This window comes from Rattus norvegicus, chromosome 17 (genome assembly GCF_036323735.1).
Source record: "Rattus norvegicus strain BN/NHsdMcwi chromosome 17, GRCr8, whole genome shotgun sequence".
NCBI classification, from domain to species: domain Eukaryota; kingdom Metazoa; phylum Chordata; class Mammalia; order Rodentia; family Muridae; genus Rattus; species Rattus norvegicus.
In genome coordinates this window covers 24,230,064-24,256,847 of record NC_086035.1, presented here as the reverse complement: position 1 = coordinate 24,256,847, position 26,784 = coordinate 24,230,064, and the positions used below count along the sequence as shown (strand labels likewise).

Below are 26,784 nucleotides of genomic sequence, written 5' to 3'. Positions count from 1 at the left end.
TATTAAAGATGAACTTCTAGAAGGAATACTCAAGAGGAGAATGTTTTCTAGTCCCAGGTGCGTCAAAGGGAAGGCAGTGTCACTAAGCTTAACAGGTAGGTGACATGACATCTTTTGTATAGCTTAGTTAGCCACTGAGCCAGGTTTAGAATGGGGGGGTGGGGTGTTGAAAGTTACAAGGGCAGATATTCCAAAGGTGTGACAGATGTTGTCACTTGCTCAGTGATTTTATTCTCCTTGGATGGAGTGATTGACTGATACTTGGAATTGACTTTTTGGTTCCTGGATTACCTTTTCTCTCTCCCTCCTTCCTCCCTCCCTCCCTCCCTTCCTTCCTCCCTTCCTTCCTCCCTCCCTCCCTCCCTTCCTTCCTCTCTTCTTTCTTTCCCTCCCCTTTCCCACCCAGCACTTAACAATGGGGAAACATGGATCTGTTTCTTCAAGTCTTCACTTTGGATAATCTTTTTTTTTTTTTTAAAGGGGCAAATGTCAACTGTCTCTCACAGCAATCCCTACACCTGTAACTCAGGGGACGAAAAGGCTGGTTTGTGTTGTTTGTTCTGCCTCTCAGATCTCTAGCACGTTGGCCTGATTTTTGTAGCCCTTTCACCCGGGCAATGAAGATTCTTTCCCACTCAGCCTCCTCTCCACGCCATCACTGAGTGGCTTAAAAGATCAGTAACTGGGCCGAAGCAGCTGTTGGCTTCATGCCCTCCTCTAACTTGATTATTCTTTGGACACGTTAGGCAAGCATTAGTGATTGATAATGACTCTAATTAACCCCTTTCCTTTCCAAAGAGTAAATGGCTGCCAGCAGGATGCTGCAAACAATAAACATAAAACACTGCATACATCAATATCTGCTTAAAGCACAACTTCGTTTGGGCACATGCGACTGCACTGCTCTGCGTAACCGTTCCTATCTATCCACTCACTGCCCCAAAAGCCTCAGGGTGGGAGGCAAAGGCACAGTTAGAGTTAAGAAAGTAGCCTGTGGCTTTAAGATCAGGAACACCGTGTACCTGCCCAGCAAAGTAAATCTCTAATAGAAACCATGCAAGCTATAGTCTCTTAATTTCAAGTCTACACTTTAAAAAAAATGAATTACTCCAGCTTTATTTTTTAACCTATTTAAACTTAGAACAAGGCTAATGACCACATGACTTTTTTTTTTATCTTTATGAGGGAACTCTCCTGCCTGACACGGAATTATTATGAACACACTTTGGGTTGAAAGTACTGGGAGGCATTTTTTTCAGGGTAGATAAATTTCAAATTTTAAGAGGGACTTGGGGAAATCCAGGTAAACTGGATTTGATTGTGCAGTCCAACACAACCTGGGTCGTAAAGAAATGTCCATTAAATTTGGATTTTTTTGACAAATGAATATTCCTAGCAAGTGAATAAAATGTATTCAATTAACTAAAACCCTGTGCACTTCTGAACTGAAGTGGAATCGACTGTAATTGATTTATTTGAAACCAGAGGTTAAGGACTGAATTAGCTAAGTACAACTGGGTATTTCAAGCCACTGACTTCTCAAATGTCAAATCCCTTCTATTTTAAATATTATTTCAGCTGCGGGGCATTGCGGTCCTGATGGTAGTTCCATCAAGAACACAAATCGTATTAATATTCGATTTTGGGGAGGAGTGGGTTGGGTTGTGATTTCTAAAGGGTGTTGAAGTTTAAGAGGGGGTGACTCTGACTTAGCCTCCTAGAAAGAACACTGTGTTTCCATAAGAATTGGGTGTGGTAATTAGCATAGCATCTTTCTAATTCAACAATGTACCTTGAACTGGTTTAATCCAAAGAGAATCTTTGTGGTTAGCATATAAAACACCTCACCTGTCAAGCAATCCCCACACGTTTGAGAGAATATACAACAGTTACAACAGAAAAAAAGCCAAAATTCACATAGCCTTTGGTTTACTAAACTTAAAAAAATTTTTTTTGAAAATCACCTTCTGCATCCCGCTCCCCTAAAATGTGCACAACTCCTTTTAATGTTATTGTTTATGAACAGTGGCAAGATCACGAGCCCAACAGAAGAATAAAAATCACTGATGCTCTACATCGCAAAAGCCATTGTTTGTTTTCTTTTTCTTTTTCTTTTTTTTTAACCTTGTCCTGTTCCAGCCACTATTTCCTTTCCATGTTTCTTGGGATGCAAAGATTATATTGGGTTCAGGTTTTCCAACGTCACAAGCATCTGTAAATCCAGATATGAATGAATGGTATTTAATAAGATTGTTTTCGTTTTAAAATGAGTATTTATGTGTCGTTGGAGAAAGAGCGGCAATGTGCGGCTGTTTATGAATGCGATTGTGCCTGAGGTTAGGATCCCCCCCCTCCCCTGCCCCACAATCTGAGATGCAGCCAAGAAAAACAGCCCTGATAGACAATGCTTCACTTCACCTGCTACGAGGATGTGTGCATTTCATTTCTGTCAACAGTATGTACAGTTAGGGTTCATTCGCCTCATTATTTTATTACATCTATGTTACAGTTAACCAGTCTCTCTAGGAAATAATAAATAACCGCTTTAAAAAAAAAAAAAACAATTGCTGTGTTTCGTTCTGAGAATTCACTTTCCATCTGAACTCTTTCTTCTTTTTTTTTTTAAACCCACCATTGTTATGAATTCTCTGGCTTTGGAAAATAGAATTTAGACTCCACCAACTCTTGTTGGTTGGTGGAGATTGATTTTCACACCGACTTCCTTAAGGAGATCAGAAAGGGGGGGGGGGGGGTGGGAGGCTGCCCAAGCAACACATGGATGCTTTGCCTTCTCAGCCTTCCCTAGTGCCAAAGCCCAGGACCACAGGTCCAGCCCTTCTCAGCGTGCCTACCTACACAGCACTGCTTTAAGCCTCCTTGCAGCAAGCCAACCTCCATCTCTTTGTTAAAATAAAAATAATAATAACAACAAAGCCATAAGTTCAATCAAAATAAAAAGCCCCCTTACTTCCAAGGCAGAGAATTACAAACTCCACTTACAAAGAAAAAAAAAAGAAAAAAAGAAAAAAGGTCTGAATTCGCCATCTTCCTATGCAGGAAGGGCCTTCCCCTTCCCTGAGCTGGCGACAGATAGAGAAGGTTAGCAGGGGCGGCCCTCCCCCACCCTCTCTATCCCACTTAGAGACTTTTGTGTTTCTAAAAGGCCCAAGAAGGAGCCAGTGGAGATAAGGGCTTGGGTGTGCCTGCATTTGGGGTGGGGTGGGGGTGTCAAAGATTCTAAGGCTCCACCTACTTTGCCCCTCCCCTCTACTGGCTCCAGTACTGAATTCATCTCCAGATGAAATATTAAAGCAAATGGGGCATCTGGTCTCTCTTCTGAGTTCCATGTGTATTTCTGCCACCTTCCCTTTTCTCCTCCCAGAAAAAAATGGGAGTTAGTTTAAGCCATAAAAGCCTAAGCCAACAAGACTGAAATGGCCATCTTCCTTGTACTAATGAACTAATCATTTGAATTTCAGTTGTCTTCAGAGACAGATTCTGGAGTCAGTCGGGGAGGAGGGGCTTCTTGTGTTCTTACTCCACTCACCACCAGATCCGTCATTTCTAATGTTTGGTTCTGAGGGCTTAATAGTCTGGCTTCCGAAATGCAAATGAAAACCTATAGGATCAACATAAATAAAATAAAACTTTATTTTTAATTAATAAAGTTAATGCTCCCAGCCAGGAAGCAGTAGTGTGCCATTCCTTTAGCATTACAAACAATCTTTTATCCAAAAGAATACATCGGGCTTTATTGGGTCATTTGTCTGAATACAGACTCAGTGGAATATCTAAATGATACCCTGCTCTGAACTCCAAGTTGAAAGTAAGTTTTTATTATACTTGAGGGAAACAATGGGTTCAGCTGCTTATTGCAAAGAGCGATTGCCAAGGGAGAGTTAAACTCAATTACTGTAACCATACTGAATAAAAAATACTGCCAAGAACAAAAATACGCCTGGGTAAAGACAGCCACTGAATAAAAAAAAAATCGACATAAAGCGTATCAAATATTTATTTATCTGGGCAACAAAGGACTATGATACATTGACAGGCATAGAGGCTACTGCCAGAGCAACTCAACACAGTACATCTAGAACTGCTTCCGATGTGGCCAGTGAAGACAGTTGAACAAAGAGAGAGAGAGAGAGAGAGAGAGAGAGAGAGAGAGAGAGAGAGAGAGAGCAGAGAAATCCCTAACCCTTGGTTTAAAGACAATATTCTTTATTGCTCAGAGGACGCTTTGAAGGGAGGACAGTGAACTCAAATAAACTTTATTTTTTTTCTCCCCATGATACCATAGAAGGATTATCAAATCACTCCAGTTTAAGAAAATTTTTTCCAGTGTCCCAATATCACTGATTTTTTTTCTTGTCAGTTCAATGAAAAGCTAAATGTAATACTAATTATATATAAATTTTTATTTTACCTTAAAAATGTTTTGTTCAGCTGTTTCATTATCATTGTTAACATGCTACCACGGGGCTAAATCCATGAATTCCAGAAAGGGGGCGGGGGGGGGGTATTACCCAAACCTTGGATTTCTAAGTAAAACCACTGAAGAACTAAGAAGGACGATCGATCCAAAGCCCACTAAACAAGGAGGTAAACGAGATCACCAGATAAATAAAAAAAGGCAGACTCACCATATTTACAAATCCCATTAAATTACACATAAATAAATATATACAGAGACGTGAACACTGATTCCCTTATAGAATTGTGGATTGTGTCATCAGAGGAAGTTCAAATGGGTGGTTGTACCTTGCAGAGACAACTTCTACAACTGAAGACAGGACATAGAACTTCTGGATTTGTGTTCAAGTTTATTCACAATACTGATAAAAAATGTCATTATCCTCTTTGCCTTTTTTTTTTTAAAGTATGGCTACAATCTGAAGTATGCAAGGGAAGGCGATGAGTTAGTCCCATGAAGCTCATATACTTTTTAAATTTTTTACGTCCTTTTTTTAAAAAAAAAAGTTTTAATGTTTGTTGTTGATTTAAAAAAAAAAAGTTTCACAAACGCGACAGAACTTTTCTTTGCTGGCTTCACGACCTGTTCTGTTCTCTTAGGCTCCACACGAGGGTAAAGGGGGTGTTGGTGCTGATGGGGAAGTTGAGGCAAGGCGCTGAGTAGGAAGCGGCAGCCCCACTGGCAGTCGAGAGAGCAATCCGGAGGACTGCGGAGACGAAGGGCGGCGCGGCAGCGCAGAGAGTAGCAGCAGCAGTAGGAGTGGCTGGTCCCGGAGCTGTCACCTGCCGGGTGGGGGAGGGGCGAGTGGGGACGCCGGCCGGTGAGGCGGGCGGGGGCGGGCGGGAGGAGAGCCTCACTTTCTGTGTTTCTCTTCTTTGTCACTGCTTTTGGCGCTGTTGTCCGTGTGGCTGTTGGGATTGTTGCTGAGGTACATTTTGTCCATGGCCTTGAGGGCCTCGGTGAGATAGTTCTGCAGGGCGGTGACCGCTGCACACACCGCCGGGCTGCCGAAGCCATGGGAGATGAGGTTGAAGTGGGTCAAGCAACTCTGGATGCCAGGCTCCAGGATAGGGTTGGGCCGCGAGTTCCCCAGGGGAGATCGGTCCTGAGCCAGCAGGTCAGTGAACTCTTTGCAGATCTGTCTGCAGCAGGACAGAGAAAGAAGTGAAAGCTCCCCTCAGGCCTTAGTGGCAGTGAAAAACCATCCCTCCAGGCAGTTACCTCTGCCACCTAGCCTACCCCCACCCCCATCCTAACCCCCGCCCCCGCCCCCAGGACCTAAGGCCAGCCACTCAGAAAAATAAAGCCGGTCACTACTAAACCAACTCTCCTCCCTTAAATGAATACACTTCCTACTTCAAAAAGACTTCCCCGTCTCTCCTCATCCCTAGCCCTCAGACCTGAACTTCTGCCTACACCTTTCTCACAGCAAACACCCTGAACCCAGGCAAGCATTTTATAGGCCGTGAATGAGGGCAAAGAAAAGTTACACCAGAAGTTAAAAACACAAGTATCCCTCTTCAGTATTCTAGAAATGTCAGACTTGTTCTTCAAAATATCATCAGCGCCTGCTCTCCACACCCCTACGGGAGCCACAATAACAGTTGGTGGAATGGGGCCTCCTCTCATTCACCTTCAAACCAGATGAGGTTTAAATTTAGGCAGAAAGGCAAACTTTGCTTTTTGAAAACAACAGCAGGGCCCAGGGACAGAACTCATGCTTGACCACACACACAAGAGGACCTGCCTTTGGATCCCCCAGAATTTATGTAAAAGTCCAGCTTGGAGGTTTATGTCTCTAACCCCAAGGCTGGAAGAGAGAGAGAGTGGGATCCCAGTGGTTTGCTGGGCAGCCACTTTAGCCCAAACAGAGAGCTCTAGGGTCAGTTGACAGAGACTATCTCTAAGAATAATATGGGAAGCTATGAGAAAGTAACCTCAGCACACAGGAAGTCTGTCTGGTCCTGGAAGCCAGCATTAGCAGAGGCCTTCCTGGGGTGGTTATAGCCCATGGGTCAGGGGAAGGGGTGAGGAAGCATGTCACTAGGCCAGAAACTGTCCCACCCCAGGCCCTAGCCTCTCAACTCTCTGCCGGGCCCTCTGGTGACACCAGCTTTTGATAATTGAGGACTTCTAAACAAGCCTTTTAATTTCCAGCAAACATATCAAGGCAGTCATTTTCTTTTCTACCCAGAGAAGTCAATTCAGCCCAGGCACCTATTCCCATATAACTTGAGCCATCTTGAAACCCAGTTGATAGCTTGCCAATTAGCTAAAACTTGTAATATAACTGTGTAACTCTGTCTCTGAGTCTCTGTGTCTGTCTGTCTGTCTGTCTCTCTCTCTCTCTCTCTCTCTCTCTGTGTGTGTGTGTGTGTGTGTGTATGAGAGAGAGAGAGACGACAGAGTCAGAGACAGAGAGAGAAACAGAGACAGAGAGAGATAGAGAGACAGAGAGAGATAGAGAGACAGAGAAACACACACACACACAGAGAGAGAGAGAGAGAGAGAGAGAGAGAGAGAGAGAGAGAGAGAGAGAGAGAGGACAATGGGAACTGGGGTTAGAGGTAAAGGTAGAGTTGTTTATGGATGGCACATTTTGTAGTCCTGGGCTTAATCTTTGCCTTTGAGAACATAGTGATAAGAGAGAAAACCTAGGTGAGCCTGGTTGGTAACCCTTTGAGGGTTGATTCTGGTTTTTATGAAACAACACCCTCAACAGATCCATACTCTTTCAGTGAAAGCCGGGGCTGCATACCACGCACAGCACATCCCCATTCATGTAAAAGTTAGCACAGAAAGAGATAGACCTGAGGAGGAACACAGGAAACACACTGATGATCCCACTGTTTCCTCTTTGATACAGACTGCGCTCACTTACACATTGGTTACCCTGATTTCGGTATTCACAACACAACGCACATCAACAAGAGAGGAAGAGAAAACAAAGGGTGAGGTAATTTTGTTTCTTTTGACAGTGAACAGGCCCGACCCTACAGAGGTAAGTGCCTTACTTTGTAGCCAGAAGCATGTTTTTTCTTGTCACTTGCTCGTTGGGATCGGAATGTTGTCGGTTGAGAAATTCTGCTACTGCTTTGGCAGGGAACTCGGTTTCACACACGTACCCAAAGTCCCTGGCTAGGTGGACGGCTTCTCCTGGCAAGAGGTGGGGGAGGGAAGTGAGGGCCAGAGAATCATGGAATCAGGATCAAAGTTTCCTCTCCACACCCAACTCCCTCAACTTTCTTCACCAAAAGTTGGAACAGAAACCATTTGTTTTCTTACTTTAGACTTTCCTTCTTCTCTATGAGATCTAGAGAACAGACTCATCAGTAAAAGTGCCGACCTGGCTTAAAAGGCCAAGAGGGTTTGAAAATGTTAATCTCGCCCATCACCCACTACCCATCCCAGACTTCTGTTTGAAAATGGCCGCTCAGATTCCAACCTCACACCTATCAACACACCAATCGGCAGCGTTTCCTAATCACTCCTCGAGCTTTTCAGCAAGGGAAGAACCAAGGGTTTACATTTTAACTTGATCGCATACAATTATCTGTTCATCCAAGCCGATTAACCGAGAGGATTTGAGGGTCACTCCACTGAGTCTGTCTGTGTTGTTGATTTTCGAATCTTTGGTTTTAATTTCCTGAACCAGTTGGTTTTTACTGCGGGGCTTCCTGCCATTAGCTCCAGCTCCGGAAAAACGCATGCGCCAATTAGAGCATCAAAGCCCTCTCCGCGGAGCTTGTTTCCATAAAATGGAGCGGATCACAAACAGTAACAGTTCTCCAGAAACCAGCCTCCCCACTGCATCCCTCAACCCCCAGACCCAGACCAACTCCTCACGCCCTACCCTCAGCTTCCACCACCATTTTCCTGGCATATAATTTGGGGAGCAGGGTATGAATAATGGGTTCTCTACATACTACCATTATTTTAACATAATGTAGCTGCATTTGAATTTCTGGTCCTTAAAAAAAAAGGGATCTTTTTAAAGTTACATTATCACCACCTTCAACACCATTTGACACCCGGAAATCATAGAATTCCTCCTCAAAAACATCGCTTCAGGTGTTTTTTTAGAAACTTTCAAGTTCTTGGATGCAATGGCAACATCTCCCCCAATGCACTGCACAAATAAATTATGCCTCGTGAAAATATAAGTGCTAGTTTTAAATCTGCCTGGGAATAAACCGCCATCTTTTTATTTTTCTATTAACGTGAGATAATAACAGGACACCAAGGAGAGCTATGCACCCATCCCAACCTTAAATGAACTGAGTATCAGAAGAAGTTAGGAATCTAGGAAGCAGGAATGTGAGTGAGAAGACTCTGGTGACAGATTTTGGATAGCTGGCCAGGATGGCTTTTTGTCTTAAGGACTTTAGAAAGGTATGTGTGCTAAAAGGAAAAAGAAAAACCAGAAACAAGAACTGGCATTAAAAAACTCTTTTACAGGGTTGGAGATTTAGCTCAGTGGTAGAGCGCTTGCCTAGCAAGCGCAAGGCCCTGGGTTCGGTCCCCAGCTCGAGGAAAAAAAAGAAAAAAGAAAAGAAAAAAAACTCTTTTACAATATGTCTGTTTCTTTTTATCTTTCTGTCTCAAGCAATCCAGGTTCTAAAGTTGCTCACTTTCTTCCCCTCCTGGAGAGAAGACACAATGAAAACATGGGGTAGGAAGTATATGTATGAACTGGACAGCCTACAAGGGCTTTTAACCCTGAGCTTTCAGGACAGTCTTAAATCAGGATGCAGGTCAAAGATTCCCAAATTAATTCAGGAAGCAGTGGTCACGCACTTCTCAAATGCAGATGTCAGAATAACTCAAGTGATTTACTGCTGAGTTCTTTAGAGGAGACAGGAACTTGGGGAATGCAGAGCCCTTAAATTTGTGCACTGTTTAGGTCAGATTTGTACTGAGGATAGAGTGGCTGTGCCAGGGAGGAAGAGGAGCATACAGGCATGCGTTTACACAAATAGGCTTCGGATCTTTTGTTTTGTTTCTTGTTTTTCCTTGGCATCCCAAATTCTTTTCTCTTTCAGTTATAGCTACATTTCACGGAAAGGTGAGACTACCCAAAGGACACAAAACACACTCAAACATCTGGCTACTAAATATTACCCATCCCCCCCACGTTGACAGCTCCCCTTCTAGTTAGCAAGTAGATCCGCTTACCTTCCACTAGTGACGTGAGAAGGGTGACGTTGGCGGCTTTACGTCTCCCTGCGGGCAGATTCAGTCCTATTTTGTCCAGTTTTTCTCTTAAAGATCGCCCTCCATTCTTAGACTTCGCTCTGTTTCAGAAACACGAGAAGACAGGGATGTAGCAAATATTGAGTTGCTCCGTGTCACATCGAAGTCACTCTGAACACTTTTTTGAATGTCTTCTTAAAAACTGAAGAAAATAGTCCCAAGGCAGAGAGGAGAGAGCAACAAGGAACCATACAGAAAGAGCGTAGGAGATGCTGGCATGTAAAGCACCCACTGTGTTAGTGACCACTGCAACTACTGTGGCAGGTTGAGAGCTTTTCACTTTCAGCTCTCTGAAGAAGGTGTACACACACACACACACACACACACACACACGCACGCACACACACTCGCACACACATGCACGCGCGCACACACATACACGCGCGAACACACATGCACGCACACACATACACACACGCGCACACACATACACACACTCGCACACACATACACACGCGCACGCACACACACGCACATGCACATATACACGCATGTACGCACACACACACACACGCACACACATACACACACGTACACACACACATGCACACACATACACACACGCGCACACACATGCACGCGCGCACACACATACACGCGCGAACACACATGCACGCACACACATACACACACGCACACACCCACATGCACACACATACACACACGCACACACACATACACACGTGCGCGCGCGCACACACGCACATGCACATATACACGCATGTACACATGCGCGCACACACACACACACACAGAGTTCCGATTGCTAGAGCTGGAGGTATTCTTGAGGTCCACTGATAACTGCGTATTTTCCCCGTCGCTACAATCACGGCAAAGCCCAGTGGGGTCTTTAAATCGTCTTCACAAGATCTGCTATCGGGTTGTTCCCAGTAACCAAAGTTATCATCACGCTCACATTTCATGCCCTGGCTTTGGTCCCAGTGGGAAATGCTCCTCGCCAACTGTTTACATGCCATGTCAGGAGCGTAACTGAACATGTCAAAAGGCTGATGGCTGATATTGGCCTTCAGACATTTCCCCGATTTCAGAGACAACAGAGACACCTCTAAATAGATGTCTAAATAGACTCCCATAATCAGAAAGTGGTTAAGATAAATTGTTTAAATAAAACAGCAAATTAATTAATTTCAGATTTTATTCCCTACTCAAGTGGTTCTTTAATTGTGTGGATTAGATTATACTCCCATAGGTAAGCAGTCTCCGATATTGGGGGTGGGGGAGGGGAGGAAAAAGCAGAGGGCAGAGAAAGATCTGTGGCAGTAAAAGTAAAAGGTATTAATTCTGCCAAACCCTCTTAGAGGATGTAGGTGGACTGTAACCAAGTCCCAACTAGAGTTATTAAGATACAGGAATCAAGTTGGACAATGAATTACAGGCCTTTTGTGGGGAGGAGGGTAAGGGACGTGCTCTTTGGCCAAATTTAACACAAGGCCTACAACCTACACCACTGGACAGAACTCTAAGAAAGGGGAAGGACACACAACACAGCTGGCTTCCAGACTTTTCTCTCTTTAGACTCTATCTTCCCTGGCCCTGTGAATAAAGGACTCACTCACTTCAGAGAGGTGGGACGCCTGTGTTAATGGATGCAGTCCTTGAGCGACTACTTATAATGAACGGAAACTGGAAATGTATCCCACATACTGCCCGTCACACGTCACAGCAAATCAGAACGTCAAAACTTAGAGCCTCCGGCACCGAGACTGGGGTGGGGGTAGGAGTGCCTTCTGGCAAGAGGTGCCAAGCCACCAGGAATGGGGAGGCATGCAGCAAGCAGAAGTCACTCTCTTCCTTTACTTGAAAAACTGTCTGTCAAATCTCCACTCAAGAGCACCCGGTTCCCATCAGAGACCCTACAATGTGGTAAGGCAAAGCAAAGAGCCCAGAAGCTTTCCTGAGCTTGTAACCTGTGCGCAACCAGGGAAAAGGCAGCAGCACGGCGCCCCACGGCTGCCAAGCCTGGGACTGAGCCCCAGATGGAGACAACTGCGCCTGCGTGCTGCAGAAAGCGGAGTTCCCCGACTGCGCAGGCGCGTCGCCTCACCCCGCCTTCGGCCACGCCCACAAAGAGAGACACTCTCTTCTCCCCGCCCCTTTCCCTGCCTGCGTGCAGTACCGCTACCATCCCGGCGCAGGCGCACTGGGGCCGCGTTCGCGAGGAGGGGCGGGACGGGGCGGGGCCGGGTGGAGCGGGGCGGGGCGGGGCAGGGCCGAGCCTCACCTCCGCAGTACTCCGCCCAGGAGCGAAGCGTTGAGACACTCGGGCGGTGAGAGGCGCCGCTGTACTTCCGCCACCGTGACCTTGTACTTCGAGGTGGAGCTGAGGAGCGACAGGCGACCCGGAACTGAACAGAAGACTTCGTTGGGGTTCACCACGCCACCGAAGAGGTTGTCCTTGTTGATAGGGATGGCGGAGACGGCATTGCTGTTGGACTTGGACAGGGACACAGGGCCTGCGAAGACAGATGCGAGCGCGTGTGTGGGGGTGGGGGGCGGACCGACCAAGCGCTGCTCAGCTCGGGAATCCCGAGGCGGCTTCCTGCCCTCACCCTTGCAGCAAGCTGTCTAGAGATGGCTGATGCTGGCGCGACCCCTGGGCTCTTAGAGGGCTCCGAAGTGATGCAGGAGCTCGAGTTTAGGGAGGCAGCGAATGGGTTTTACGTGCAAACCCAGGACAGGGTTGGTGTAGTCGGGGTTTTGCGGGCGAAAGAAATTGCTGTTAAAACCAACCGATAGTTTCGATGGCTGCAGCAGCCAGTAAACGAACATTTCAGTTAGCTAGCAAGTGGTGAATTCTGTTGTCACACACTACACGTCCGTCCTTCCATCAATAGACCCTTATGTTCCATTTGAAAGACACTCAGGCTTTGGAGATCATTCCAAGCCCGTGAACGGGACTCAAGAATAGGCCTACAGTTGAACATTAGGAATGCATCCTTTTGTTGAGCAAATACTAAATGAACCCTGTCTGTCTTAGCCTCTTCAAAGGGGTGGGGGTTAGGATATATAATCAGTTAAAACCATAATCTCTTCATTGTTGGATCTACCATTGTTAGAAAACAAATTCAAGACCAGCAAAACGAGGGGTTCATTTCTTAACACCAATGTAATTCAGATGCATCCACAATCGTTTAAGTACAATGTGTTTGTATCTTAAAATTCCACACGGAGACATATAATAAGAATATGCACAATCCCAGCATAGCGTTTCTCATTTTTGTTTTGTTTTGTTTTGTTTTAAAATGGGGATATTCTAGTTGTATGGGGAGGTGAGGGGCTCTAGGTTTTGGATAGATCACTTGTGACATTAATAGCTCTAGGGAGGCTAATAGAGACAATGGGAGTTAAACGAACTCGAGAGAGATTACTAATAAAAGAGCCAATTATCATGTCGCCTTGGAAAGACTACCTCTTAAGATTTATCCCTTACCCATCTAATTTGACATGACAAAGATTTCACAGATGCAAAAATGAAACTTTAAACTAGCTAACAATATACTGATTGGGGTTAGAAATGAGAACAGTTTTATATAGCATCGTCCTCTGGTGGTGCCCAGACTTCTGAAGTGACTGCCACCATAACAACTCGAGTACTGCGGCTGCATTTAATGCAAGAAACTTCATTACTACCCACTAAGCACAATGCAGATGATAAGCCCATTCAAATTATGTAACATTTTTCTAATCATCTCTTTTCTAGATACATAGGTCAACATTAGCATCTTCAAGATGCTAATTTTAACCAAAAGCTAAATTTTTGCTAACCTAATTCAAGTTTTAAAGCCTTGAGACTCAATCAAGAGACTAGAAACCAAATCAGAGATCTCGAAAGTTGTCTTCCCCTTACAGAGTGCTTTTCCCCCCAATGTGACCTTTTATTAATATTAAATTATTTGTATTATTTCAGCTTCATACACTTTTTAACCCTCATGGCCCTTTAACCGCACACAATTAATTAACTCTGAGACGGTTTCCAAATTGAAATGCCACTTCCAAATCAGGTCAACTATTGCCCACTTCACTCTGTGCAAATATCATTAAACTGCATTCGATGCTGAAATCCTGATTAGAACAAAGCTCGCCTGTTGCCATCACCAGATCCTGAAAGCTGGTTGTTTAAGCACTGTTCTTCTGTGCCTATCTCTTTGCTAATTCTGAGCCTTTAGGAAATCCTATTTGAAAAAAGATAAATACAGTCCTGTAAGTTCTTTTAAATAGCACTCTGCCAGTAAGGACATGCCTGGAATGCAGGAGGAAATGGCTTACCTTTCTTAATTACAGTTTGATCTGGGATGTTAATACCCGGGTCTTCTACATGCTGCAACAAAAGGATACACATGAATGTAAGTGTATAATCAAAACAAAAGGGAATGAATATTCGCTGTGGGGTGGGGGAGGGGAAAGTGGAGGAGGGGAGTGCTCCCTCCGCCTCCCCCATGACATTTCTATATAAACATCTTATCCTGGCTTACTGAATTCGGGAGCTTTAAAACTCAAGAGGTTTGACTGTACACCCACGGCCCATTTCTCCTCCCCCAGCAGATAATCCACATTGAAGAGGACAGGGATGGTGAATAAAACTTTCTTTGAAAATCAAATGAAGTTTTGGAGTCCCTAATCTTTTTTTTTTTTAAACAGTCAGTTCAACCTTTAGAAATGCACCTCGCTTTAGTGTGGCACCTTTCTGTAGCTTGAGACCTCAGGGATCCCAGTGTGGAGGCAGCCAAAGCCAAAGAAACACAATAGAAAAAGACGGGGGTGGGAGAACAGCAGATTGTTGGAAACCCTGTAGGTAATGCGACAAAGCGCACACACACACACACACACACACACACACACACACACACACACACACACCTTCACTTAAGGAAAGCTAGAAATAATTGTAAAAAGACTGCTGCCCGCAGTAGATATGGCAGGAATGTGGAAATAGCAGGAACAAAAACCCTTTGATGGTGCTCTCCTGTTGTCCAACAGCAGTGAGGTCTCCCCCACCACCACCCGTTTCTCTCTCTCTCTCTCTCTCTCTCTCTCTCTCTCTCTCTCTCTCAGATGGATGGGTATACATGTATGCTAGAATCAAAACGTGATTAGAAAGTAAAATGAAATCATGTTTTCTAATGCAGAAACTGACAGGCAATATAATGTCTGGCTGTGTTTACAAATTAGCACCAGGGCTGCTGAGATAGAGAATTTTGCAATCCTTACCAAGCACAGGCATTGCCATTTAAAAAACTATTACTTCCTTCTCTAGTCTTTGTCCAACAATAATACTGATTCGAACATTTTCCATTCTGTCTTGGATTTATGCTCCTGTTAATTGCGCCTGATCGCAATGATTCCGGGTGGATGGTACTCAGTTGCTTTATTACAGGTTTTATTATACTCAATGCTCTCATTTGTAACTTGCCTAAAGTGCTTCTGGATTTAAGTATAATTAAATTGAGAAATGTTCAGAAATGACTACTGCTGCAGTTCTTGTGTTTTAACTATATGGGGAAATATGATCCCTTTATGCATGCACCCTAAACCCATAAAGTAAATGTAGTGTGGCATAATACTTTTATTTCTGTTATTTCTAGCTAGACCTTGTCCATACAGGGAAGACTGTTAAGTTTAAAATCCCACTGAGATATTAATGATTAAATAATTTTCACCATCGACTTGATTTTCTTAAATATTTAGCAGCCATTCTTATTAAAAGTTAACCGTGGCAGCAATGAGAAAATTGAAAACAACCCTTTTCCTGACCCAAATTCCTTTGAAAGATTTTTTTTCCCCTTGAAAGGTGGGGGAGGGTGAGAAGAACGCTGGGCTTCTTGCTTTCATGTGATCATTTGGTTAATTTCTCCTACTGACCAATTTCACCACAAAGATTTACCACACAGGTATCAAGAATTCCCACCAGCCACAGGACATTTTTGCAAAAGCAGACCTATGTCCAATGCAGGGTAACTCCAAAGCTTAAGATACTACTTGCTATTTGAGTGTTTTCAAAGAACGGGCAAAGAAAAGAATTCAGAGCCTCTCTAAAATCACCGTAACTTCTAGTTCTATTCAAAATTACTTTTTTATAAAATATTGCCTCAAATTCACTAAGGATCATTTTCTAAAAGCATGTAAATATGAACACACCACACACACACACACACACACACACACACACACACACACACACACACAGAGCTTACTAAGCCTTGCATTGGACCAAGTGCCTGCTTTCTGTGTTCCTTGCAAGGCTGTTAAGCATAACCAACAAATTTCAGTGATTAACTGGGCTAAATGAGAGAGGTAATAAATTTTCTATTTTCCTGTAGAACTTCAAGAATGTTTTAAATCCGCCAGGCAATCAGGTAAGTCCATGTGGCCCGTTTTCCTTACAATCTAATTCAGTAATCATTAAACTGTCAACAGACATACCACTGCTATATTTGATGTAGTAATTTGAAATAGCATTTTAGCAGAAATCACATCCAGATACATTTCCTTTCCAAAGAAAAGCACCTTTAACGGTGCATATATATATATATATATATATATATATATATATATATTCCATTTCAGGACGATTGTAAGAAAGTCATAAATTTATAGAGCTGAGGCTGAGATGCTGGTTGCAATTTAATTTTTAAACGTATTTTCAAATTATCAATAGCCTGGGCTACATTCTAAGTAGTACGTGTGCTAAGGCCCTGCTTATTTAGAAATTATTTTAAAACTGCATTTATTGAGAACTGAATTAGAACTCAACACAGCACCCAATAGTCTCCAAACATTTAATTGAATATGCAGTTAGCAGACTCTGATAGGCGTTGGGAACCTAGCTAATGATTTATGAGGTCACCACTTAGCACCCCCAGGAAGAGAAGAAAGCTGCATTTTAATGTCCCTGTGCTCGGATTTGCTACTTATGTCCCTTTGATCAGGATAGAGAAGGCATAACTTCTAGGTTTTACTAATGCTTATAAAAGCCGGTTCAAGGACCTTTTCCTAAGTCTCCCATACTTTCTTTTACTTTGTGAGCGCATCTGAAAAGCTCTCTAGATTAAATGTAACCTATTTCCTAGAACAGCGAGAAACCCCCCCCCCCACACACACACACGACACCTTCAGCAGTGGAATTACATTCTCCCTCGATCCACACACTTTACCGCCTCGGAGAGAAGCTACCTGAAGGGTGACAATCGCCAGATTTATTTGTGTCGGTTGGAAGTGGTGACCCAGGCTTTGTTGAGCGAGCTCCAGGAAGCATTGTTCTCAATTACTTTTTAATTTCAAAAGTCGATTGTTCAAGTGAGTCTCACCCTCACCCCCAACTATTATTGAGGAAAACCAAGGCCCTGAGGGCCTGGGCTCCACGAAGCTTCCCAGCGGGCAGGTGAGCCTAGGTCTGCGTTCCCTCCCGTGGCCTGCACGGCCTCTTACCGGGACGTCCTCGATGGCGTGAGGTAAGGAGTGGATCGGGAGGTCCCCGAGCCCGGAGCCGAGCCCGTGCGGGCCGTGTAAGAGGTCCTCGTGCCGCCGATAGTCCCTGCGAGGGTCCAGGCCTGACAGTTGGTGGGGTAGCCCCCGGTGTGTGTGTAAGAGCCCAGACTCCTGGCTCTGCCTCTGGCCGGGCCAGCCCGGGTGCTGCGGCTGCGGCTGGGCGTGCAGGGGATTCAGGCTGTAGGGGTCGTTGACGTGGGAGTAAGGATCTTGCGACTGGGGGTAGATAGGCTGGTAGGGCGGGGGAAAGTAGGGAGGCTGGAAGTCGGCATTAGGGGTGTGGGACAGCGGCGGGGCGCTGGTGTAGGGAGATTGACCTACAGTGCCCAGCTGGGGCAACCGTGCCGTCCCGTTGCTGGTGCCGTCGTGACGGTCCTGGAAGAAAGCAAGACAGAAAGGGAAGGAAAAAGAAATGAGGCTCAGGGTTTCAGCTATCCTACTTGATCTATTCCACAAACCCAGTGTGGGCAGGCCACCGAACTAGGGGCATCAACTCTACACTGTTCATATTGGAAAACACCCAAGAAGTGAAGCAGGCCTTTCTAAAAAAAAATGCAAAGAAATCAGAATATGTAAATCTAGTGGCACAACAGACTCTCCCGGACATTCCTCTCAAAGGAGGGAAGAAGACATAAAAGAGTATGTCCTGTGCTACAACCCTTAACAGCCGCAGTACCAAACCTCCCTTAAGCAAAATTCAGATAGCCACTAAATATTAAACAGGAGAAGCGGCCTTTGCTTTTCCCGGATTTGAACCTGTCTGCCAAGGCATTATTGTTTACTCTTCCATTAATCTTGAGGGGGGAAAATCATAAACCTTCAAAGACTATTACCATTTCATGACTATTAAATAGAAACATGTTTCACATAGAGGCCGTAAGAAAGCACACGTTTAAATGACCAGCTTAAAGGTTTTAACTGCATGGTTGGGGAGGGGGTCTGTCTTTTCCGCTTCCTCTGTTAGAAGGCTTTTTACACGACAGGGTCGTTTTTATGATATGAATGGGGAGTGAAGGACGCCAAGCCAGGGTTTAAAACAGAAAGATTCTGTCTTACCGGGTTCTTTTTAAAAGAAAGAGGTGCACCCCGGGGCGGAGGCCCCCGCCCCTTCCACCCCAGCCCCAAAGGGCAAAAGAAACCCCTGACTTTAGGTTTCTCAATTGCAATTCCCTTGCAAAGCAAGACAAGGGTGGGTTCCAGAAAGCGGGAACCTTCCGAGGTTTAGCCATCAGGCCCCAGGCTAGGGGACACACCGGGGTGCGCCTTTCACCCCCCACAGACGGATTAAACATCAGCTGTGGAGAGCGTCTCCGAAACTAGTAAAGACGCAAGGAAAGAAAGACAAACCCGGCGAGAAACTGGCCCAGGGAAAGAGCTGCGGGGTAGGTCTGCGTGCGCGGAGAGGTCTAGCAGGGACAGGGCAGTGGCGACGCGTTGGATTTGGGGATGGAAAGGAGCCAGAGAAAAGAGGAAAGGGGGATAGGAATGCAAATGGAAGGCGAGGTCCACAAGGAACCCTGGCCAAGAAGCTCAGGATCTCGGGCAGTTTCTCGGCTGCGGGTTTCTGGAACAGAATTCCTAAGGAAACAGGGTTGGGGGTGGGGTGGGACTCACCATAGCTGAAAAACTGTGAACTAACATCTGCGAAGAATCTGGGGTAACCAGTCAGGGTGAGGAAAAAAAAAAACCAACAACAATAACAAAAGCAAAAAGCAAAAAGCACCACGCCTCGAGCACCCGGCTGCCCGGCGGCCCGAAAGAGCCACACACAAAAGGCGCCGAGAGCCCCGCGCCACCCAGGACTCCAGTCACCGCGCGGACGTTCCCGCGAGCGTCGGAGCCCCGCTCGGATCCATCCGAACTTGTATCACCGAGTCGCGCGGCGCCTTCAACTGGTCGAACCCACGATCTCTATCCTCCCGGGATCGGTTAGGATTCAGAGCTCTTTAAGAAAAACAAAAAGCAAAAACCACCACCAACAAAAAACAACCAAACCAAAAAAAGAAAAAAACCCACCAAAAAATACGAAAAAGTGTGTGTGTGTGTGTGTGTGTGTGTGCGTGCGCGCGCGCGCGTGTTCCTTAATCCGTGTCTCCCCCTCTTTCCTTAGCGGCGGCTTCACTTCAGCTTCTAATAACCGCGCTGGGCAGCGTTCCTGGAGCCTCCTAATAGCAGATATTCATGACTATTAATATTACACGAATACTTAATAAGGGAAGAATGCCTGGAAATCGAGCGTGAAGCGGAGAGGCAACTCGCGCCGGAGCCGGCTCTCAATGCAGTCATTGACGGGAGTCTCAGTGTAGCAAATCGGAGGTGGGGAGAGGGAGCGCGAGAGACAAAAAGCGAGCGACGGAGGGAGCGGGCGAGCGTGCGGGGGGCCGCGGCGCGGCGACTGGCGAATCACAGCAAAGGGGCAACATTTTAAAAGGTTGCAGGGCCTGCAAAAGTGAAAGAGAAAGAAGGCGAGAGAGGGAGGCCGAGGGGCCAGAGCGCGGAGAGGGAGGATGTGTCTGCGTGCGTGTGCGCGAAAGAAAGTGTGGGCGACCAGAAGAGAGAGGAGTGGAGAGAGGGAGGGAGGAAGGAGGGAGCGCCGGGGAGGAGGAAGGGAGGGCAGGAGGGAGGGAGGAGGAGGGGGAGGAGGGGGCCGAGCCGGAGCTGCGGAGGGGGAGCCCGCGGCAGAGGGGGGGGGAGGGGGAGAGGAAGCGAGGGAGGACAATCGGACCTAAAAGGCTAGGGCAGACCTCGGGATGGAGCGGGGGTCGCGCGCCGCGAGCTGGAGCTCCGGGGACCCGCTGGCCGCTGCCCACCGAGTTCTGCGCCTGGGAGGTGCTTCCCGCCGCTCTCCGGCCCCGGGATTCTCTGTTGCGCAGCGGGGCCTGGGACTCGGGACTCGGCTGCCCGCTGCCTCGCTGCTCCTCCATGGCCCGGCGTCCCGCCTGGGAGCAACCCGCCCGCTTCGCTAACCCTTGTCCTCCGCCTGGTCGCGAGTCGCCTTCCCTAGGACCTCGGAGCCGTGCGCTCGTCGGCTGCGACTGCTCCGATCTCGGTTGGTCCCCGGACCGGGTTCCGAGAGCGGGAGCCGGAGCCGGAACGCGGCCCGGGGCGCGCACAGACGCGAAGCGGCCCAGCCTGGGCGCCTCTGGCAAGGGCTCCTGGCTCCCTGCACAAACCCGTCGGACTGGCTGGGCCACTCCCGCCGACACCCCCTAGATGACAGGGCTAGCTCTCCCCGCGCGTCGCCACTGCTAGTCTGCCCGCCTGGTTGTCGGAACAAGCGGCACCTCGCCTCTTGCGTGTCCCTGCAGAGCCTCAGCTAAATCAGACAACTCCAAGCCCGCTCGGAAACCTGAAATCCCTGCTCCAGCGCTGGCTATCCCGCCGCCACCAAAGTTGTTGAAATTGTCCAGACTTTTTTTCCCGGCCCCAGTCTCATCACACCCCTCTCCCAACCCTCTCTCATGCACCTCCAGAGTCCCTCTGGGGGGTTCAAGTTCATCTCGCGCCCTACCCTCGAGATCCCTTTGGTGTGTAGAGCCACACGAAGGTTCTTAACACTTCCACTCAGGGCGCTTGTATCTCGAACTGACTTCTGGGTTCCAAGAAAGTGAAAAAGCGTCAGCCTGGGAAGGGAGCCCAAAACCCTAAGGGAAAAAACTGCTCTTAAATAGTCGCAGGAGTACCTAGGCCTGCCGGCCAAAGTACCCTTAGCCTAGAAAACAAAGCTGGCTGGTCCTATGTGGGGTTCCTGTGCCCCTTCCGGCGCACCACAGGAGCCCCCCAAAGAAGCACGGATATTGTTTGTCACCTGGTGTCCCCTCCGCCAGGTTAGGAGTGGAGAGGGGTAAAGAGAGAGCAGGAGAGGAAAAAGAAAGTAAAATGGCTTTTTAAAAGCAAAGTGGAGGGAGCGGGTGACACTTCCTTCATGTAAACCCAGTTTCTGATTTCGAGTGGAGACAGAATTTTTGCCTCTGCGCCCGCGAGCAGACCTTTCAGCCAGAAACCCCAAAAGCCAAAAGGAATGAAGCGAAATAAGAATAGCGAAAGTCAAGGCTACCACAGTTTTGGATAATCACGGGCTTCCCACCCCTCAGTCACCCCCACGCACTCATCAGCTCCCTTCAGTGGAGTTTGTAAAAAAAAAAAAAATTAACAAGGCTAAGGTCATCCCCTGCACAAGCCGTTGGTGTTTTCTCCATGCCTCCCTGGCTGTCCCAAAAGTTATGCTCTGAGGCTCTGGGTTTTAAAATGGGTTCCCAAGGGAGAGTCCTCTGTGATCCCAGTGGACTATCGGCAACCGGAGACGATCGGCAGTCGCCCCAGGATTTTCAGGGTCCCGCTGTTTAGCGCCCACAGGTAGAAGAGGGATTCCTCCCACGCCCCCGGCTCCGAGAGGCTGGTAACACACCAGCACCCAACCACAACCATGGGGTGTGTCCACCCCAAAGCTCGGCGGGAGAAACTGCTTAGAACTTCAAGGACTGTAGAAGCTAAAGAGTGGCAGCAAGGACTGACTTGAGGGTTCCCAAGCCGAACCCGCTTTACAGGTCGCGGCGAAGTGTGTGGGCCCTTCACCAAAAGCTCTTTAGGAAGGAAGAAAAGAATGAATGAAAAAAAGGGGGGGATTAATGTCAGATAGGGGGTAAAAAGGGGAATATGTTTTTTTTTTCTTCCTGCTACTGTAGGCACCCCCAGGATCTTATTCAAAACACACCAGACTGCACGGGCACGTGCCCAGTTGCCAGCTTTTTTTTTTTAAAACCCAAGCTCCTCTTTTCCACTCTCAGGCAGAACCAAAAGTAAGCAGAAAAAGGGGGGTGGGGTGGGGAGTGGGACACGGGCTTCGAAAGATAAAGTGAAAGAAGCGAGGTCCGTGTCCACCACCTCCAGCTTCTCCCCCGTGCTGTTCTGGCGAATTCCAGGGGTGGGAGATAGATGCGCTGGTGTAAGTTTGTCCCACCCGCATTTCGCAGCAAGCTGCGTGGAGAGGAGGAGGAGAGGGAGGGTCAATCTCCAAGCTTGTGGCCGCGAGGACGACTGAGCCAGCGCCGCGCTTACCTCGCAGTCTTCGTACTTGATATTATCCGTCAGTTTCCAAAGCATTTTCATGGATCGGCGTGATCGGATTTGCCCCTCTGCGCCTTGCACCCCAGCGGAGCTACTCTCTGGGTTAGCGCAAAGTGCGGGCTGCGGGCGGTGAGCAAAAGAGGAGGAGGAGGGGGAGGAGGAGAGGAGGGCGAGGAGGAGGAGAAGGGGAGGAAGGGGGAGGAGGAGGAGGTGGTGGAGGAGGTGGAGGTAGAGGAGGAGGGCTAGGAGGAGAAGGGCGAGGAGGGAGGAGGAGAGAAGGGTTAGAGAGCTCCCGTGTGCGCTCGGAGATCTCCCTCTAATGGTAGAAACTTTTCCCTTTTCCTGCTCCTCACCAACAGCCTAATCGCCTCATTAGCATATCAACAATAGTCCAATTGCTCGCCAGTACCGCAATCTGCCCCCGGCCGCTCAGACCCAGGTATAAAGGCCTCTTCTAGCCGCGAACTTGCTCCTAGAGCACACAAGCCGGCTTGCTAGCCTGCTAGCCCAACAACTCTGCCTAGAGCTTCCAGCACCCTCCCTGTTCCTGCGGCCCCTGTCCCCAGTTTCATCCCTTTCCCCTTCGCCTGTCTTCGGGTCCTGCTAACCAAAAGATGCGCTCTGTACTACGCAGGGTAACAGCGGCGGCGCCTGGGGTCCAACTTTTAGTACCCCACACCCTCACTCCTACTACAACCGCCACTATCTGCCTTCGTCCCGGTCCGATTTTATTAGAAATCCTTATCCCTTTCGCAACGAACCGTAACCATCAAACCAGGACCAGCAAAGTCACTCCAGGATTTTTGCCCAACTGGAGATCGCCTCCACTCACGGCTGTTACCCCCTCGGGCTGCAGCGCCCTGGGAGTTTTATTAGCTTTGAGCTTCCCCCCCCTCCCCCCAGGTTGGAGATTCTGCCAACCGACTCCGGTGGCTCGGTTGGGGTTTGCGGATCTCTTAATTGCTACGTGTAAAATAAAAGTTGTACCCTGAAGAGATTACTCGACAGATCCGGGTGTTAAATGATTTTCCTCCCGTTTGTAGGAAGCCAAAGCGGACTGACGATTCATCGGGGCTTTTGGACTCTAAGGTTTCCCAGGTGCAACGTGGACAACCAACTCCACGGAATTCGGATGGAGATGCAAAGCCCCTTCCGGAGTGAGCCAAATCGCAGACCCATGAGCTCCTGCGACTCTCCATGAGGTGTCGTACATGCATCAAAATAAAACATTGGGAATCAACTCTTCCTTGCTAATCGGCTCCAGTTTTCCCAAGATTCTCCTTTTTAATTAAAGAAGGACCCGATCCTTCATGATTTGTTGTTACTGACGCCGGCGTTTTGGAGACGCACTGGCCGTCTGCTGAAGAACCAGAAGGCGGGAGACACCCCTTCCCCAAGTTGACCACTCGTGGCTTTTCCAACTCCACCCAGGGGCTTACGTACTCCACTGGGACCCTTCGTCCCTCTCAACAATTATTTTAAAGTAAGGGGAAAAATTAAAGACTTTAATATGACGCTTTGACATAGAGGGATTTCTCTGACCGAGTTCTGCCACTAGCACTTTAAAAAATATTTTTTTATCTCTCTTTCTTCTGCTACTTGTGGTAAACTGCTTAACGACAACAGATCTCCTCAGAGATCTCTGGTTCATCTGAATCTTTTTTCTTTGTTTTTTTTCTTCTTTCCTTCTTTTCTTTCTTTCTTTTCAAAAATCTCTGCCCCCCCCCACCTCCATTTCCATGGCGAGTTCCTCATGGGGAGGAAGACGCCCGGCAAATCCAAGTGTTCGCTAACAGGTGGAAGAAAAACAAAAGAAGAGAAGAACCCCAATCTCCACCCAAAACTGAAGAGAGGCAGTGCTTCAGCCTCAAGAACCTGCCTAATTAAGTTAGAGTCTCCTCCTCGAAAAGCCAGAGACAAGGCCAGAGCTGACAAGTGAATTCAAAGTCGCAAGGCCCCGGGTACCCCCTAGAGATACCGTTCCACATTTAAGTAGTCCTTTGGCTGATAGGTGTAGAAGCTTGGCACCCCACTCTGCCCAGAAAAATGGTCAATTTCTAAGTAAGGTTCTGTAAGGTTTGCCCCAAGCCCAACTGAGCTGTAAAATGGCTTAAAACCTGGAGCTCAGCCTCTGGGAGGGGCCAGCACCTCCACTTTTCCCAGGGACAGCCACAGCCACAGCCAGGTGCCCTATGACCTGTAGGCCCGCTCTAAAGACCTGCAAGCAGGGGTTTTTACATCCTGCGGGCTCGCGGGAACTCTTTAAGTTTCGCTTTCTTTTCCTTCAGTTGTGACCAGGGGAAAGGCGCTTAAGGGGTTATATGCTCTCTAAAGCGACCCCCATTCCCTCTCTTGTCCCTACAGCTCAGTGCCCGGCGGATCTCTGGCTCCAAATCAGTTAAAGGCAACTAAACTGTTGTTGTACTCCCGCCAAGGGCACCATTGACGTGTAGATTGGGCCTGCCAGCTCAGAGCGGCCCAGCCGCCACCCCGCAGTGTGGGCTCTGATGAAAGGCTGGGGAGAGCGGTCGGTCGGGTAGCCCCTGAGCCTGGGAAGCTCACGCTTGCATGAGCTTCATTACTACAACTCATCTCTTGCAGTGAGTTAGGCAGCTGGGCAGGGGCCCGTGGTTCCCTTGAATAGCAGCCTAGAGTTAGAGCTGAGGATGTAGGCCTGACCTGGGGGAATGAACTGTACCGAGGCAGAGACGTGGGGAGAAACAAAGAAACGCGGGTCAGAATGACCGTCTGTTCTCTGATTGTCAGCATCCACTGTGATGGGGAATACTCAAGTGGGCAAGCCTGATAGATCTGTTCTCATGGGTCTCTAAACCGCTGACCCTCAGCCCCAGATTCAGGGCTACACCCATTTGCCAATTTGTAGGCTCTCCGCAGCAGGCCCTGGGCTCCTCCATGGCTCTTTTCTTTGGTAATCTCTAGCTTTCAAAACCTAGCCGGACTCCCTGGAGGCCTGACCCCAACCACTGTGGGCGTTAGGCACCTTCTCACCTCCTGCAGAGTTCCTCAGAATTTAGCTAGAACTGCTCCAAGTTTCAGCACCCAGAAAGAAGAGTTAGGCACATGCGGTGTGGGGAGAGAAGGGACTGGGCTCTAGCGTTAGTGTATGGTGTGAAACTTTCATCCTTAAGCAAAGTCAGTCTAAGTTTGAGGAAGGAATATTATTAAGTAGTTTAAATAGAGAGGGAGTATAAAAGTATTCACTCAACTAATAAAAGTGGTAAGTATAAGGGGACGGGGGACCAAATGCCTTCGTTTCTCCAACTCCAGACAATGTAATGAAGAAGACACCTCTCAGAACTTTATAGTTGACCTCTCAGGCAAAAGAGAAAGAAAGAAGATCAACTCCAGGGCCTGGCCCTGGAAGGAGCAAAGCTTCCAGCTCTGTTTTTCTTCTTTGGAAAGGTTTAAGTCCTTGGTTCAAATTGCCCCTTAGGCTTGCGGCTTACAGAATCTCGCTCTAACCAGGCCTCGGTTGACTGGGGCAAAAAAACAGGGCCCCGCGGTTCCTATTATGAAATCCTCAACTGGGGATTGGCGGCACGCTACTTCATCCTAGCTAGAGCCGCCCTTGTTTCCTTGTCAGGAAAATGTGGAAGCCCGTTCCCAGGGCCGGTGTCGGGGTCTGTGGCTCGGGAAAAGCCAGACCCGGCGCCTACTCAGCTTGGAGGAGTCCACGGCCTAGCAGGGTCACCCTTGTCAGGTTCTAGTACTGAAAATTCGCTGCCTTTACTCACCACCACAATTCCGTAGACCAACAACCGAAAACCTACCCTAGGAGGCCAATTGAGAGAACAGCTCAACTTTAGGCAAACTTTAAAAAGTGTCTCTCCAAAAAGAGAATGTGCTCCCGGCTATGTCTGGCAATCAGGACGACCTGATTTCACCCTCCAAGGTCCCCAAAATACAGGATGCCAACGGGTCAGGTGCACCAAGTCTAGGGGCAAAGCTGAAGGCACGGCCATCGGGAAACCCACACCTCCAGTCCGGCGTCTCTCCCCACTTCTTTATTAGTCATCTACCCAAGTTTCTATTGGGATGGAGGTGGGAAAATGGCTGGAGATCAAACCACGAGTGACCCCAGGGGCCACCTGTGGAACCTGCGCCGAATTTATTCCGGATTCCGCCCCGAGAGCCGGGAGCTTGGCCCCCAGCTCCGAGGCTGTTGCCTGCGCTGGTTTATCCAGTCTTCCCTCTCCGGGGAGCAGTCTTGGGCGCTGCCAGGCGTGCCTCACCTAGGACTCCCCTGCCCTGGGCCAAGGCACTTCTCCGCCTCCCCACTCCCGGCCCCCTCCTCCGCTCCACCCCCGCCCACCTCAGCCCCAGCCAAGGCAAACCCCCGTACCTGCCAGTCCCCCATTTTGGCAAGTATGGACATCGCGGCTCGGCGCTCCAGGCGACGGGTCCCCGCCGGGCATGGGCTGGAGGGCTCGACCGGGCCCGCTCCCTGGAATCGCTTAGAC

General features: G+C 48.0%; 1 protein-coding gene across 4 annotated transcripts; it reads right to left on the bottom strand.

Moving 5' to 3' along the window:
- Positions 1-3,628: 3,628 nt before the first annotated feature.
- On the bottom strand, positions 3,629-26,784 carry Tfap2a (transcription factor AP-2 alpha). Of its 4 annotated transcripts, none has more exon segments than NM_001107345.2 (7): positions 3,629-5,619; positions 7,492-7,633; positions 9,653-9,771; positions 11,973-12,204; positions 14,018-14,069; positions 17,177-17,611; positions 18,851-19,165. In NM_001107345.2, coding segments are annotated over 7 exon segments (1,296 nt in total). In that variant the 5' UTR covers positions 18,878-19,165; the 3' UTR covers positions 3,629-5,330.

Bases quoted from the DNA above. Each gene is read 5' to 3' on its own strand.
- Tfap2a (XM_063276385.1), bottom strand. From the start codon at position 20,160: ATGGAGGAGCAGCGAGGCAGCGGGCAGCCGAGTCCCGAGTCCCAGGCC. The intron at 12,205-14,017 runs GTAAGCCATTTC...CTGTCTTCGCAG, and splicing joins TCAAACTGTAATTAAGAAAG to GCCCTGTGTCCCTGTCCAAG. The intron at 7,634-9,652 runs GTAAGCGGATCT...ACCTCTTGCCAG, and splicing joins TCTCACGTCACTAGTGGAAG to GAGAAGCCGTCCACCTAGCC.